General features: G+C 39.7%; 1 protein-coding gene and 1 non-coding gene across 3 annotated transcripts in view; one reads left to right on the top strand and one right to left on the bottom strand.

The window, feature by feature from the left end:
* The window catches only part of anln (anillin, actin binding protein), a 108,156-nt gene that overhangs the window by 27,742 nt on the left and 64,239 nt on the right, over positions 1–16,175 (bottom strand). For both annotated transcript variants that reach the window (XM_078539324.1, XM_078539325.1), the window contains exons 15-20: positions 15,529–15,655; positions 12,255–12,303; positions 12,112–12,168; positions 7,213–7,248; positions 3,195–3,216; positions 2,293–2,405 (exon numbers count right to left, since the gene is read on the bottom strand). In XM_078539324.1, the coding sequence (XP_078395450.1) occupies positions 2,293–2,405; positions 3,195–3,216; positions 7,213–7,248; positions 12,112–12,168; positions 12,255–12,303; positions 15,529–15,655 (404 nt within the window). The remainder of the gene's footprint in view (positions 1–2,292; positions 2,406–3,194; positions 3,217–7,212; positions 7,249–12,111; positions 12,169–12,254; positions 12,304–15,528; positions 15,656–16,175) is intronic.
* Positions 10,367–10,501, top strand: LOC144679247 (U4 spliceosomal RNA). Its single transcript, XR_013576279.1, has one exon. It is a non-coding gene; the product is annotated as a U4 spliceosomal RNA (small nuclear RNA).

Genomic DNA, 16,175 nt, shown 5'->3' with positions numbered 1-16,175 from the left:
ATTTTGCTTTAATGCTTCAAAGCAGTGGGTCATTAGTGAACCCCTACACTCCACTCAGCGAAAAGAGTAAATAATTATGCTATCAAGGAAACACAGCCATGCACAAAAGCAACTATTGTGCAGACTGAAACACTTAATTTGAGCACTTCAGCAATAAATTTGTGCTGTGAAAATAAACAGCAGTAGTACAGAAGCAACTGGCAGGAAATCACCATTAAAATAGTGGTGAATCAGGTGATTGATTGGATAACTGTTACAACTAGTACAAGGGTAGAGAATAGAAACTATCAAGTATTCATGCAATGTTTCCTACCCCTAAAGAAGTTGAAAAGTAATTTAGCACAGTGGCTGGCCAGCTAAACATCCTCAATCTGAACCTTGAAATGCAATGACTGCAGCTTTAATCAAGAGCCCAGACACTTTGCATTTGGCCAAGCTTAATGTCATCATAGAATGTATTCCTTTTAACAAGTTGCTTCCCCATACATTTAAAAATAGCATGTGCAAAAATTCACTCTTATTAAATACGTTATAGCAACAGGGTCAAATGCAACAAACAATAAAAGCAGCATTATCGATCATAAGGAGTGTGTTATGCAGCACACAAGTGTCAATAGACACATTGATTATGCTAGCAAGTGGTGACCCATGAACAAGGCAAACATAGAAACCTTTTCCTGGAACAGGTTTCCCTGAAGCTGATTGCCCTGACCATAAAATTTCATCTTGGAAAATACAAATACCAGCAACATTTATAAAAGCAAAATTTTACAAATGCTGAATGAGTTACTGTGCATAGCATGAGTAAAACAAGTTATATACAAGTTATATACAAGTTATTTATCAAGATGTGGCAATATTTAAAAAGAAATAGAACGCAAAAGTCTAATCTGTTTTTGTGATGTCGATTGAGGGATAAATATAAATACAGGACGCCAGGATAATTCCTCTGCTCTTCATCAAAATAGCTCCATGGGATCTTTTACGTCCATTTGAGGGGGCAGACGGGGCCTCAGTTTTACGTCTTATCTGAAAGACGGAATCTCCAACAGTGTAGCGCACTTCCAGTACTGCAATGGAGTATCAGCCTTGATTTTTGTGCTCAAGTCCTGAAGGGGGATTAGAACCCAGAACCTTTGGACTCAGAGGCAAGAGTGCTACTAAATGAGCAATAGCTGACACACATGGAGTCAAGATACAGATTGGCTATGATCTAATCTAGGGACTGAATGGCCTAATCCTATTCCACCCATCCTAGGTTATACAAATAGTTGTTTGGTAGTACAGAACTTGAGAATTGCTGAAAAAAAGAGACATGTCTAAGCTTAGACATGACTTTTTTTCAGCAATAATTGATGTATATTACATTTTTAAAACATGGTCTACATGGCCCATTGTGGTGATCTGGAGCTAAAGCAGGTAAGCAGAGCTGAGGCACAGATCAGCTACAGTCTAACTGAATGGCTCACTTCTGTTTGAATGTAATCTTCCAAGTCCAGATACTATATGGTTTACATCATAGAACCATCAAACAGGGTGTCAAAATAAAATTACTATATGAAGTAAACATTGATATGTTAGAACTTTATAATAACAATTACTTGATGAAGCTTCATTATGAAAATCCATCCCTGAGACTTATATTGGACAAATCTAGAAGGCATTAGCAAAGCACTAGTATACAGCTTGGCCACCTAAGCATACGCTTGATCTTAATGCTGACACCAGAGAGTGAGATTTGAATATTTGGAAGGCGGACAGACCAAATATGTCTTGGTAATAATGAAATGTGACCCCATCCAAATAATGTTGGTGGTGTCAGAACTTGCAATGCAGAAATCCTGCGACTGGTAACCAACTGGCATTATAATGAATTTCCATTCAAAGAATAATTTAAAGCTAAAGGAAATAAAATCCCATTTGTAAGTATCTGCAGTGTGTAATATATCTTGATGGTGTAATTTTAATTAAACATATAAATCTTGTAATTACTCTAAATCAAATATTGCTTGTAATTATAATCAACTCAGGTTTGATGCTTTTAACTTAGAAATGTGCATCCTAAGATATGCCACTGAACTTTAAGTAAACTTACATGACCATTGCAATTTTAAATCAAGTCTTAGAATTAAACATTAGAGATTTAATAGGCAGAAAAAGCATCTAAGGCATGTGTATAACCGAACAGAATATCACATAGCATTTTAAACAAAGGAAATGCATGATATACTAAAACTGCACAAGATCAGGCAGAAGATTAATGTGACTAATGTAGTACTCCAGTTTGCTAACCTTATCTAGTTGGAATTTTGTGTTTCCTACTGAAGAGAGTGAGAACTTGTGGGATCCAATCATGGTGAAATTACTTGTGCGCACTGCATTGGGGCCTCCAGGGCTTGCTAAAGCTATAAATGAAAACAGAACATTTAGAAACATTGACATAAATTTCCAGTCACTAGTGAGGGGCAACAGGTGAGGGCCAATCATGTGATATGAAGTAGGAGAAACAGTCCTGCTCCTCCTGGTTCCAAACAAGTTGAAAGAAAAAAGGATAAAACTTAACCTTTTGATAGGTCTCCTTGGTAGGCTACATCACCTAATTTAGGCAGCCACCCCAACAACTGAAAACTGTCCACAGCCAGTAATGTGTTGGGTGTTTTTCAGGCATCCTTGGGGCATGGGGCACAGCCCTGTGAAATTGTTTAATTTTTTTGTCTGGAAAACAGGTGCAATGATGACCAATTTTAACCCTAATGTCAAATGCATCTTTCCTGCTGTTAAAACAGCATGTTCAGTGACATTCCAAGTTTCAGACAACACAATAGCTCTGAGTACATCAACCTCACTACTAATACAAGTCTATTAAGGCTTAAGAGTGTGAAAATGAACTAACAACATAAACACAGTATAAGTCACTTATTTTTAAAATAAGTCCATCCAAGGGTTCAGATTTAAATACAATACTGTTAACTAAAGAGTGAAGGAACTCATCTGTTCAATTCTAACTTGAAGCCATTTCAGTTGCTGTGACAGCAGATATCCTTAGAAAAATGTTGGCAAAGCTCTCAACATGGGAAAAAGACAAAATTAGAAATTCACTCACAGTTGCAGGTATTTAGTGGTTTGGGTGAGTGTACATTAGCAGAAGAGACTATAAGTCACATCAGCTAATATCAAAATATAATTCAACTTACCTGGTGTATGCAAGTTGCTTTTCTATTTGCAATGAAAAAGAGAGATCAAGAATTAACATTAAATTTTATTCATAAAATCCATACACAGAAAAAAATGACTAAATTTAAAGTAACAAATACAGTGCTATCCAGGCTTTAATTAAATCAAAATTTAACTGCATAAAAAACCTTTTATTTAAAAAATGTAATTTCAAAGTCTTTGCTTTCCATATTAGTCCTCCCCAAATCTTACACCGCTCTCAAACAAGGGTCTAGCCATGTACTTTGTTCAGACCTCTTTGTTGCTCCTGAATAGACAGTTAAGAGATACAGTAGGATTTTTCACTACTGCAACTGGCATTTTGAAACTTCAGATTCACTAAAGGTCTTTGGCATTCCCAGTGATCCCTAGATCACGCAGACACATTCATGCAATCCATCTCATTCTGGAGTTCCTTTCCTACACTCCCCAAACAACTAGGTCTTGCAGTCTTTCTTCCATAACTTTGTCCATGCTCCCTTTGGGTGACAGAAGCAAGTGGAAGAGAAGGGAAATTTTAATCTAGACAAAACAAGAGATGCTCCAGAAGGGCAAATCAACAAAGATCACAGTTCAGTATAGTGTCAGAGAAACCAACATATCAAAATGAAATAGGAACCATGCCAAAATAAAGGAAGAGTACTGTACAGTTAAATGGAAAGATGTACTCAGCATCAGGTAACTGTTCCAAATTCAAGGCTCAATGATACACTTTCTCAGTCCTTTTCACAATTTTAGATGGGTATATTGTAAGGATTTTATAGAACATGTCCATCGCATTTCAGTTAAGACTTTTCGAGGGGCAGGTTTTCTTCAATTATTTTCTTATGAAAATGTCTACAAAGATCGAGTCAAAAAAGAGAGATCTTCTCCCCACAATGACAGTGGTGTTTTATCCTGGTTCAACATTCACATTTTTCCTGTAATAAAGTGGCATGCCCATTAATATCCTAATGCTATAGGAGAAATGCTAAAGTTCAACCACACATGAAATCCAAGTCCATCATTAATATTTTACTCAAGATAGTTGCATTGAAGGGTAAAGCATCAAAGGTCTAATTGTGGGGAGAAACCATCATCTGACTGTTCCTGTTGATCACATGAATGTTAAGGATTCCATGGCTCTATTTAAAATGTGTTCTCCCAGTGTCTTATCAAGTACCGAATACTGAGCACTGTCAGAGGTGTCATCTTTCAGATGAAATGTTATCGCACTGTGTTTGTGGGAGCTTGCTGTATGCAAATTGGCTGCTATTTCTTTACATTTTTTTTACACAAATTTATATTTACATACACAATAGTGACTGCATATGAAACGTACTTAATGGGCACTAAAGTGCTTTGGGGGTCATGAAAGGCACGATATAAATGCAAGTCTTTCTTTATTTTAAAAACATTCCTTCTTCAAACAAATCCATCAACCTCACAATGAATGGTCATTTATATCATTGCTCTTTATGGAACACTGTTGCCATATTTGCCGATAGAAGAGTAGAATATGAAGAGATTAAAAGTGGCCGGAACATGAGGTGATGAGATTAAAAATGAGATAACTGCATTTAAAATAAAAAGTGAAATATTAAACAAACTAATCAAACTTAAAAAGGATGAAACCTCTGGTCCGAATAGATTACATCATGCATTAAAAAAAAAATCTAGGCATGAGATCATAGAGCCAATACTTCACATTTTTAATAGTATGTTAGAGAAAGGTGTAGTGACAGAAGACTGAGATAACTAATGTTATACCTAAATTTAAGAATGGAGGTTGAACATGTCCAACGGGATTATAGACCAATTAAGTTCACAGCAGCGCTAGGGAAAATAATGGAATCCCCTAGGGGAGAATAGAATATCTAAAAATCAGAAGTACAATAATGAATAGTCAGCATAGATTCCGAAGAGGTAAAAGACAGTTATTTATTTAGATTGATTTATCTAGATTTTTAAAAAAGGCCTTTGATAATAGACTAATGGATAAGGTCATATAATGCAGAGTCAGGGGACAAGTTACTGAATGCTTACCAGACAGTTCCAGGACAGAAAGCAAGGAGTAGGGGTAAAGGGTAGTTATTCAGAGTTGCATTTGGGAAGCAGTGTTCAGTGCGAGAACCACCGTTGTTCACAATTTATATTAACAATTTAAACTTTGGAATCAAAAACAAAATTTCTAAATTTGCAGATGACACCAAATTGGGGAGGGGGAGGATATTCAATAATATGGAGCATGGCAACAAATTACAAAAGGATATTAACAAACTTGTAGAATGGGCATATCAATGTTGAAATTAATTTACCAATTATTCCCAGTGATCCCTAGATCACACAGGCACATACATGCAATCCATCTCATTCTGGAGCTCCTTCCCTACACTCCCCAAGCAACTAGGTCTTGCAGTCTTTTCTTCCATGGCTTTGTCAATGCTCCCTTCGGTTGACAGAAGCAAGTGGAAGAGAAGGGAAATTTTAATCAAGACAAAACAAGAGATTCCATTTTAACAAGAAAAATGAGGAGGTTGTATATTACTTACAAAATAAAAATCTAAATGCGATAGAGGAGTTAAGGGATCTGGGTGCACAAATTACTAAAAAAAGTGACACAGGTTAACAAGGCCATAAAAAAGGAAATCAAGCATGAGGGTTTATTTCTCGAGGCATAGAATTGTAAAGAAATTATTCTAAACTTGTACTGAACCTTTGTTTGACCATTCCCGGAGTTCTCCATATAATTCTGACCACCTCATTATCAAGAAGATATAAAAGACATTGGAGAGGGTGCAAAAAGGATTTACAAGGGTGATACCAGAAATGGGGTATTATATCTATTGGAGAGGATGAATCGGCTGGGGTGTCTTCTCTCTTGAAAAGAGAAGGCTGAGGGGTGACCTTAAAAATTATGAAAGGTTTTAATAGAGTGGACACCAAGATAACGGGCTGGATTTTGCCAAGTGGGTCATGATCGTAGTATGGGCAGCAGCAACATAGAGGCACCTTCAATAGGAGAGGGGCAGTTGTCATTGCAGCAGGTACAACATTAGTGAAGATATCAGTCTCCAAGATGTGACTGCACCAGCATATCTTCTGCTTTGGAAACCTGAGCATTGTGATTTACTGCCAACATATTAATAAAAAGTTTCAAATATCTCGCATCTCAGATATCCTGCTGCGTTGCTGGCCTTCTGTCACAGCAGGGCCCATGCACCACTGGAAAAATTTCAATCCATTGCCAGAATAGGAACTAATTGCCATATTAACCACCCTAATCGGCTAAGAGGGCCCAAACCCAAGAAAAGCAGACACAGGCAAGAACATGTCACACAGCTGGCCTAATATGATTTCATCAAAATTCTGTACGGCTCCCCTAATATCAAGATTGCTTCCGCAGGACTGAGAAATTCATCTGTATGTTTCCATTGGGGGTGGGGGGCAGGGGTGGTGAGGGAGAGCAAAACTAGAGGCCACCAATACAAGATAGCATCCAAAGAGTGGTCAGAATATGGAACTTGCTACCACAAGGTGGTTGAAGCGAATAGAATAGATGCATTTAAGGGGAGACCAGAGAAGTGTATGAGAGAGAAGGGAACACAGAGAGTCATGCTGATGGATTTAGATGAAGAAATATAGAGGAGGCTCAAGTAGAGCAAGAACACAAACTTGGACTGGTTCAGCCAAATGGCCTGTTTCTCTGCCCTATATCCTATATGATCACTAAACTACAAGTAATTAACTACCTAAATGGAAGAAGGTGTATCAATCCACTATGCTATATAAATATGCATTCCACAGTCGTAGCATGGTTATAACACTGGGATGCAAATTATTCAGTATCTAACATGTCAAAGATGTACATTCAGTGATAAAATTATTCCAGTCACTATTTTCTTATTTAGATGAGAAGATCACAGTTTCACTGGAAGGCATAAAAATCTCAACTAATGCACACCATCAGTAGCAAACTATTTAATGCAGCATTCTATACTGTGTGGTAATATAACTTACTGTGATTGAAGTCAACAGCCTCTTTGGAGTAATGGCCTAAGAAAAAATATAATATTTTAGTTATTGGAACAGGCAATCACAGTGTTAAAAAATTACCCTCCTGGTATCTGCATGCAACCAGAATATCACCCAAGGTGTGTAACAATATGGAAATTCGTCATTAGTTCAAAAAGTTGTTAAAATGTTATATTAAGTCTTTCAAAAAGGGGCAGAAGGAAGTAATGGACCTTCTTCCAGTGAGCAATACCCCACAATTAGGGGTTAAACATAACCCTGGGTGCACAAATTCATACAGGGGTGCAGGTTTCCCCTTTCATGGGAGACCAAATTTGTTTATGGAACTGCCTTCTAGTCATGCACATAGGACAAAGGTGTCTGAACTATAATAAGATGTGCTAGATCAGTTATAGCAGCTGTTCATTCAGCTTCTGCTTTTCACTATAAACATTTTTTTTTAATAACGTAACTTTATTACAAGCAAGATTTTCAGCAGTGCAAGATCCAATTCCCAATTCCCTTTTCTCACTTATGATCTTACAGCCAAAAAAGACAACCACTACCTAACTGTGTGGCCAAAGTCCCATTTCTGCCTATTCCAGCAGCATTTATTTAATCTTGATCTTAAAAGAAATTATTGCGATTAATCTTACAACTAAAAAAGTGTTTAATCCAGTTAATCTTGGTTTGAAAAATAGAAAACGCAGGAAACACTCAGCAGGTAGGGCAGCACTGTGGAAAGAGAAACAGGAGATAATTTTCGGCTGATGACCTTTTGTCAGAACCAGAAAAAGTTAGAAATGTTACAAGTTTTAGGCAAGTGCAGAGGCAGGGAGAGGTTAGGGGTGGGGCAAGAACAAAAAGGAAGGACTGTGATATGGTTGAAAGCCAGAGAGAGATTAAATGATAGGGAGATGATGGTAATGAGACAAATGAAGAAAGGATGGCTCTAGTAGCACTCTACAAGGGAAAGCAGAATCATCAGTAACAGCTGCCATCCAAAAGCAGGAAAACACAAAGGAAAAAAAATTGAGGGAAAAGGTTATGATCTAAAATCGTTAAACTCAGTGTTGAGTATGGAAGACCATAAAGTGCCTAAGTGAAAGATGAGATGCTGTTCCTTGAACTTATATTGAGCTTCAGTGGAATAGGGTAGGAGACTGAAGATAGAGGTCAGAGTGGGAATGGTGCAAAGAATTGAAGTGACAGGCGAATTGAAGCTCAAGGTTATGCTTGCTGACTGAACAGAAGTGTTCCAATCTGCATTTGGCCTCCCAAGTGTAGAGGAGACCACATTGTGTCATTTCTGCCTCGCCTGCCTCTGGATCTGCTTCAGTCCCATTACACCACTGATTTATTCTAGGTGAAAGGTCATTGACTTTAAATATTGACTCAGTTCCTCTCTCCACAGATGCTGGAGACCCACTGAGTATTTCCAGCAGTTTCTGTTTTTATTTCAGATTTCCAGCATCTGCAATATTTTCAGAATGTTTGACTCCACTGGTGTTTTAAACTATTCCCTTGCCTTTCTTGGTCTCCTGAAAAAGGCAAAGGAATGTTGTTATAAGATAGCACTATCCTAGTTTCTACACAAAAAGTAGAAATAGAACAGAAACAGATGTGTATAATGCATCTAATGTAGAAAACATTCCAGGGCACCAAAAGGATGCCATCAATGAGATATTAGGAGGGGTGACCCAAGTGTGTGATCACAATGTGGGTTTTAAGGCAGATGTTGAAGAAGGGGAGGGAGGTAAAAAAAGGCAAAGGTACAGAACAAGAAGGTGCATAAAAGACCAGTGTCAGAGGAATACAGAAGAGTGATGGCTGTCACAGGTCTGCAGGATGTGAGAGATGGGATGAGGGAGACAACCAAGGATTAAAAAAAAGAGGATGAGAATGATAAATGAGAAATTTGGAGACCAGGAGCCAATATTAATCTGCAAGCATGAGGCAATGAGTGAGCAGAACCAAGTTCAGAGTAGGATACAGTCAACAAAAGTTTAGCTGAAGTTTATGGAGGGTAGAGGATGGTAGACTGGCTGGAGGGAATCACAGGCATGGGTGAGGATTTCAGCATCAAATTGCCTGAGATAGGAGAGCGGCAGGTGATGTTACAGGGTGAAAGTAGGCTATTTTATGATGGAGAGGGTATGAAGTCAGAAACTTAGTTTGAGGTCAAATAGGACACCAAAGTTGGAGTCTAGTTCAGCCCAAGGTTATCCCCTGGGTAGGGGATGGAATCAACAGCAAGGGAATCAATGGTAAAGGCTGAAATAGTAGCTTCGGTCTTCCCACTGTCCAGGAACATAGTAGTAGTAGGACATTCGGCCCACTGAGCCTGCTCTGCCATTCAATTAGATCATGGCTGAACATCTACCTCAACACCACTTTCCCACGCTATCCTTGTATCCCTTGGTGTCAAGTGGTATCCAGAAATCTATTGATTTCTGTCTTGAACATGCTCAATGATTGAACTTCTGCAGCCCTCTATGGTAGAGGATTTTAAAGATTCACCACCTTCTGAGTGAAAAAATTCCTCCTCATCTCAGTCCTAAATGGCCTGCCCCTTATCCTGAGAATGTGTCCCCTGGTTCTAGACTCACCATCCAGGAGAAACATCCTACCTACCTCTACATGTCATGCCCCGTAAGAATTTTAAAGTTTCAATTAGATCACCTCTCCTTAAAAGACAATCCCGCCATCCCAGAAATTAGTCTGGTAAACCTCTGATGCACTCCCTCTATGGCAAGTATATCCTTCCTCTGTCTAACTGGAGGAAATTGCAGATCACCCACGATTGAATGGCAAACAGGCAGTCTGACGACTTATGTAGTGGAGGGGTCGAAAGGAAATGTGGCAAAGTGAAGTCTGGGTGTCTTAAATGTGGAAATTCATCCCATTTGTGCAGATTAAGTCATCATGGGACAGCAATTAAATGAACAAGAGAAGGTCACAGATAGATCCTATTTAACTGAATGATAGGTTCTGGGTGGGGGGGTGGAGAGAAGAGGAATAAACTAATGGGGTTGGGCAGTCAGTTAAAAAATAAATTACAAAAAAAAAGTGAAAGATCATCTTTCAAGAATGCACTGCCAGCTGCTCAAGCTTCCCACCTACAGTGCTGTGTTATAAAATTACAGCCACCAATTTTCCCTTCAATTAGCAACTGCCAGTATGGTAGCCAATGAGATTTAACTGAGATGTGATTATTGCTTATTGAAAACTTTTCCCAATACCCCACCATAGTGACTTGCAACAAAGTCAGTATTAGCAATCAAGCAGATGTGCAACCAATCGTTCTTATGCATTGTGCTTAAGCAAGACAATTGGAATTGTGACATTTTACAAAACATTAATCATAGTCCAGCTGGAAAATGTTGGTAATCAAATAGTAGAACAAACTTTTGGGCAATTTTAAACTGTCTTTTTTGAAGGTCAGTCTCAGCTGATCCAAGCCCTGTTCTCAACAAAGATCTTCACTTGCTAATAATGCAACGCTTGCTCATAATCAAGTTCACTGATTTTTCTTGCCCATCTTCCATACGTATCCCAGGATACTAAGGCCAGTTTGCAATGTTTCACAACCACACATCTTTGATCTTAATGTTTTGGGATCAATTTAAGATGTACTATTGGTAAGTGAAACAACTCTGCTACCTGTAGTTGGGAGGGGAAGGAGTAAGGGAGAAATCAGGAAGCTTTGGCCAATCAGTTTGATACTAAGCATGGTTGTTGATTTCTATGGCTTGCTGCTCACCTATATATATATAAATATATAATAATATATATATATTATTTTATATATATATATATATTTATATTTTATATATATAATTATATATATATATTATATATATATATATATAATAAATAGGGCAATTTAAAAAAGACGAGGAGGCAGTGTTCACTTTGTGATAAATCAAACACATTTACAGCTCTTGTGCAGAATCAATCAATAACGTGCTATGTGAATTGCACCCATTCTATATGAAATGCATGTCTGGAAAAAATTCAAAACATTTCCAAATGTAGGCCAGTCAGAAATTAAGGGGCATCAGGGTTGGGGTTTTATTATTGACGTGTGAGCAAGGAAGATGAATATTGTTATATTGAAAATGTGAATCATACCAAAGAGCAAATCAGTTCTCGAAAGTAATGAAATACTCCCAGATGAAGTGCAGACATTTTGCATAGAAACTATAAGAAGAAAATATATTTAGCCACCTGGTTGTTCTTAGCAAACATAAAAAATGTAGAGCAACTAGTGAAGTTTCAGAGCCTGCAATCTGGTTTCAAGAACAATTCAATTGCTGAAGGCAATAGACTCCACAAAGCTAAAAAAGAACAATTTCAAGTTAGCCTATAAAAAAGTTGAGTGATCCAATTAAATCTAATAAAATGGGAGCAAAATCTCTCATTGACATAGAGCATTTCATAAGGAAACATAGTAGGATACATAAATCAATATCAGAAAGAAATCAGAATGTGTTTTTGTAGAAAAAGCATGCAGTGACAGTTTTGCTGCACTAACTTTTAATTTGTATTTTAACAGTAGCTTCAATTTTTCCTCACTGCAATATTTTGTGCTCTCATAATACATCTGTACAAACTAAGTGTGACAATTAATCATTTAAACAAAAAATGTTGAATTCATTTCTTGGAATGTTGGGAAAAGATGACCCTCTCGCATTGTATACCAGACCAAAGTCTTGGCCCTGTCAAGCTATTTTGCTTCTTTTACATCATGGCAAGTCTCAATGTCGTGATGTGACCTCTTTTTCTTCTTCAGTTAAATTACACTGGGTAACTTTATATGTAATCCTTCCCCATCAGCCAACTGCTGATGGATTACAAAATCATTCAAAGAAACACAATTTCAAGCACAAGCTTCTCCTTTACCTTAGATTTATTAGGTTTCTTCTTCTTGTCTGTAGTAATGCTCTCCCGGCTCTGTGCCTAAAAATAAGAATGACAATGTTAGTGAGGTAACACATGCCAGAAAGACAGTATTATATTGGTGGGTGAATATATTGCATACTTACTAAACTATAAACTTCTATTTCAATTTCAAAGTCGTTCGAGACATCCTGCCTAAAATATAAAAAAAACAATTTAAACGTGCTTTGCAAAGCTAAGAGCCAAAGTAAATGCCCAACTTTTGCAAACACGGACAAACATGCAACTGCTAGAACTATAGCACTACAGTGAGGTACTGAAGGATTACTGAAGTGTTAGCCTCAGTCAATGGTTCTTAAAGAATGGTGTTACTTTTGATAAGGCACTAACGAAGTGATAAAAACAAAAAACTACTGTGGATGCTGGAAATCCAAAACAAAAACAGAATTACCTGGAAAAACTCAGCAGGTCTGGCAGCATCGGTGGAGAAGAAAAGAGTCGACATTTCGAGTCCACATGACACTTCTACAGAACTGAGTATAGTTAGGAGAGGGGTTTAAGGTGGGGGGCGGGGGGAGAGAAGTTGAGGGTGGGGTGGTTGTAGGGACAAGCAAGCAGTGACAGGAGCAGATAATCAAAAGATGTCACAGACAAAAGGATCAAAGAGGTGTTGAAGGTGGTGATATTATCTAAGAAAAGTGCTAATTAAGAATGGATGGCAGGACACTCAAGGTACAGCTCTAGTGGGGGTGAGGTGGAAAGACTGACAAGGTATTAGTTGTAGATTTAAAAATAATGGAAATAGGTGGGACAAGAAAAAACTATATAAATTATTGAAAAAAAAAGGGAGGGGGAAGAAACTGGGTGGGGATGGGGGGAGGGCGTTTAAGATCTAAAGTTGTTGAATTCAATATTCAGCCCGGAAGGCTGTAAAGTGCCTAGTCGGAAGATGAGGTGCTGTTCCTCCAGTTTGCGTTGGGCTTCACTGGAACAATGCAGCAAGCCAAGGACAGACATGTGGGCAAGAGAGCAGGGTGGAGTGTTAAAATGGCAAGTGACAGGGAGGTTTGTGTCTTTCTTGCGGACAGACCGCAGGTGTTCTGCAAAGCGGTCGCCCAGTTTGTGTTTGGTCTCTCTAATGTAGAGGAGACCGCATTGGGAGCAACGAATGCAGTAGACTAAGTTAGCGGAAATGCAAGTGAAATGCTGCTTCACTTGAAAGGAGTGTTTGGGCCCTTGGACGGTGAGGAGAGAGGAAGTGAAGGGGCAGGTGTTGCATCTTCTGCGTGGGCATGGGGAGGTGCCATAGGTGGGGGTTGAGGAGTAGGGGGTGATGGAGGAGTGGACCAGGGTGTCCCGGAGGGAACGATCCCTACGGAATGCCGCCAGGGGGGGCGGTGAAGGGAAGATGTGTTTGGTGGTGGTATCATGCTGGAGTTGGCGGAGGATGATCCTTTGAATGCGGAGGCTGGTGGGGTGATAAGTGAGGACAAGGGGGACCCTATCATGTTTCTGGGAGGGAGGAGAAGGCGTGAGGGCGGATGCGCGGGAGATGGGCCGGACACGGTTGAGGGCCCTGTCAACGACCGTGGGTGGAAAACCTCGGTTAAGGAAGAAGGAGGACATGTCAGAGGAACTGTTTTTGAAGGTAGCGTCATCAGAACAGATGCGACGGAGGCGAAGGAACTGAGAGAATGGGATGGAGTCCTTACAGGAAGCGGGGTGTGAGGAGCTGTAGTCGAGGTAGCTGTGGGCGTCGGTAGGCTTGTAATGGATATTGGTGGACAGTCTATCATCAGAAATTGAGACAGAGAGGTCAAGGAAGGGAAGAGAAATGTCAGAGATGGACCATGTGAAAATGATGGAGGGATGGAGATTGGAAGCAAAATTAATAAATTTTTCCAGGTCCCGACGAGAGCATGAAGCAGCACCGAAGTAATCATCGATGTACCGGAGAAAGAGTTGTGGGAGGGGGCTGGAGTAGGACTGGAACAAGGAATGTTCCCCATACCCCATAAAGAGACAGGCATAGCTGGGGCCCTGGTTCTAAGCTAGAGAGCTTCGGTCTCATGCTGACTTTCACATTCAGTCAGTGCCTCGGGCAGAAATTTACTGCCCCACTGGCGCTTGTCTGCCTCTGATCTCTCTGCAATTTTACAATGGGGCGGGTGAGGCCTAGGGCAGCCCACTCTTGCCCCAATTTAGGCCCTCAAAGGTGATAAATTATTGGCCACTCAATTTTGAGGCTGGCAGGAGGAGTTCAGGGACAGGGGGAAGCCCAGCAGGTCATCCTGCTCTGGCCTTGGGCAGGAAGTGGGGTATGCCTTCCTCAAGGGCACCCTTCCCACATTGGATGCCATTTCTCTCCCCATTCTCCCCCTCTGCCCAACAGGTCTGCCCCAACCCCGAGGATGCTCACTCCCCCTGGCCTCTCCATCAAGACACCCACCTCTCTTTCCCTACCATGAGAACCCTCCCCATTACAGTACCTAGCCCTGGAATCTGGGACTTAGAATCTGGGGACTGTGTGTAGTCCAGTCCTGGCCATTGCTGGCGCTGGCAGGACTACAGACCTGCTGGCTAATAGGTTGGCTGGCCGCTCTCTGAAGTGGGACTTGCACCTGAATGAGGGGTGGAAGTCCCATCTCCAGTCAATTTGGCTGTGGGGCTGCTGTGGTCGACAGGGCCAGCTCTTCGGGTGGGAAAACCAGCAATCCAAAAAGACATGCCCCATCTTTGCTTTCAGTCCACAAGCATTAAAAATCCAATCTCAGTTGTTTGTCGTAACAGTAACATAAATCATGAGAATAAAAACCACATTGTTGTTACCTGCACTTAAGACGATTCATGTCATCCAGTCTGGTTTTGAGGGTGGGGCTGAGGGTTCTGACCTGCTCTCTAGTGTGGCCTCGGCCGTGGTGTTGAGTATCAGTAGCTTTTTTTTTGGACCAGCTCGCAGGCCACCTGAAGGACTTTCATCCACGGACCATACTTGAGAACCACTGCCCTAGGTAATGTGCTCAAATTCTGGAACAGAGCTTGAACCCATGACCTTCCAACCGAAGGCAAGTGCGCATTTGTTTCGCTGCTTTCCAATTTCCCTATTGGTATGAACTAACAATTAAGCCCTTCATCACAATTATTAGAGCATGTGATTACAGGATGAAAATAAAGCAGTACTATCGTTTGATAATTAACCAATAAAAACATAAAATAAATCATGGAGGTAACAGGTTTCTGTTGCTTAAAAAAAACTCCAATTTTATACTGGTCATTTTTTGCAGAGATGTATGCTGTGCTGGGTAGATTACCTGAATGCAAATAAATTGCTAATACAATGTGAAAAATAGTTTGAGTCAGGCTGCAAATATGCAAGTTAAAAGTGGACTTATGGATATTGCTGCCACATTTGTTACTTACAGTGTAAATTTTGTGGGGAAACTAATAGCATCTCCACGAAGTGCATTCTGGGTGGAGGCCAGGGGTGTAGCCACCATATTTAAAGCTCCTGCTTTAATCAGTATAAAGAAATAATAGCTGGGAGCATCTGTTAAGAAACCAAAAAGCAATGAGCTATATATGTTAAATTAATTTAAAAAGTTAAAATTAAAAAGAGAGACTTTCTGGTATAAAAACAATTTTACAGGTACAGTGTCTCAAAATCTGGCTTTCTAAAAACTGTCGATATCCACAAACTAGACATTGTTTTAAGCTGCCATGCATGAATTTTAATTATTATTAGAAGTGTAAAATATCTTACTGGTTTGTTTGCCTAGGTGCTTAATTGGCATGTTGACTAGTTATTGGTTTTGCGCACCTGTCCTTTCCTGTGATCCAAGTGACCCATGACGCCACCAAACCCAGCTCAGCCCAAACCGTCCTACCCGAAAACCAGCAAGATCCAAATCCATTATGGCATAGGTCCCAAGGTTGCCTGTTTTGAGACACTGAACCTGTACTATATACACTTTTCAATTTAATAATACTGGCAATAAAAACTTGGTATTTTAATTTAAATGACAAGTAGATACTACATAAAAACAAAAAACTGCTGCGGATGCTGGAAA

Source organism: Cetorhinus maximus, chromosome 3, assembly GCF_964194155.1.
Source record: "Cetorhinus maximus chromosome 3, sCetMax3.hap1.1, whole genome shotgun sequence".
Classification (NCBI taxonomy): Eukaryota; Metazoa; Chordata; class Chondrichthyes; order Lamniformes; family Cetorhinidae; genus Cetorhinus; species Cetorhinus maximus.
This window is presented reverse-complemented; position numbering and strand designations above follow the sequence as displayed.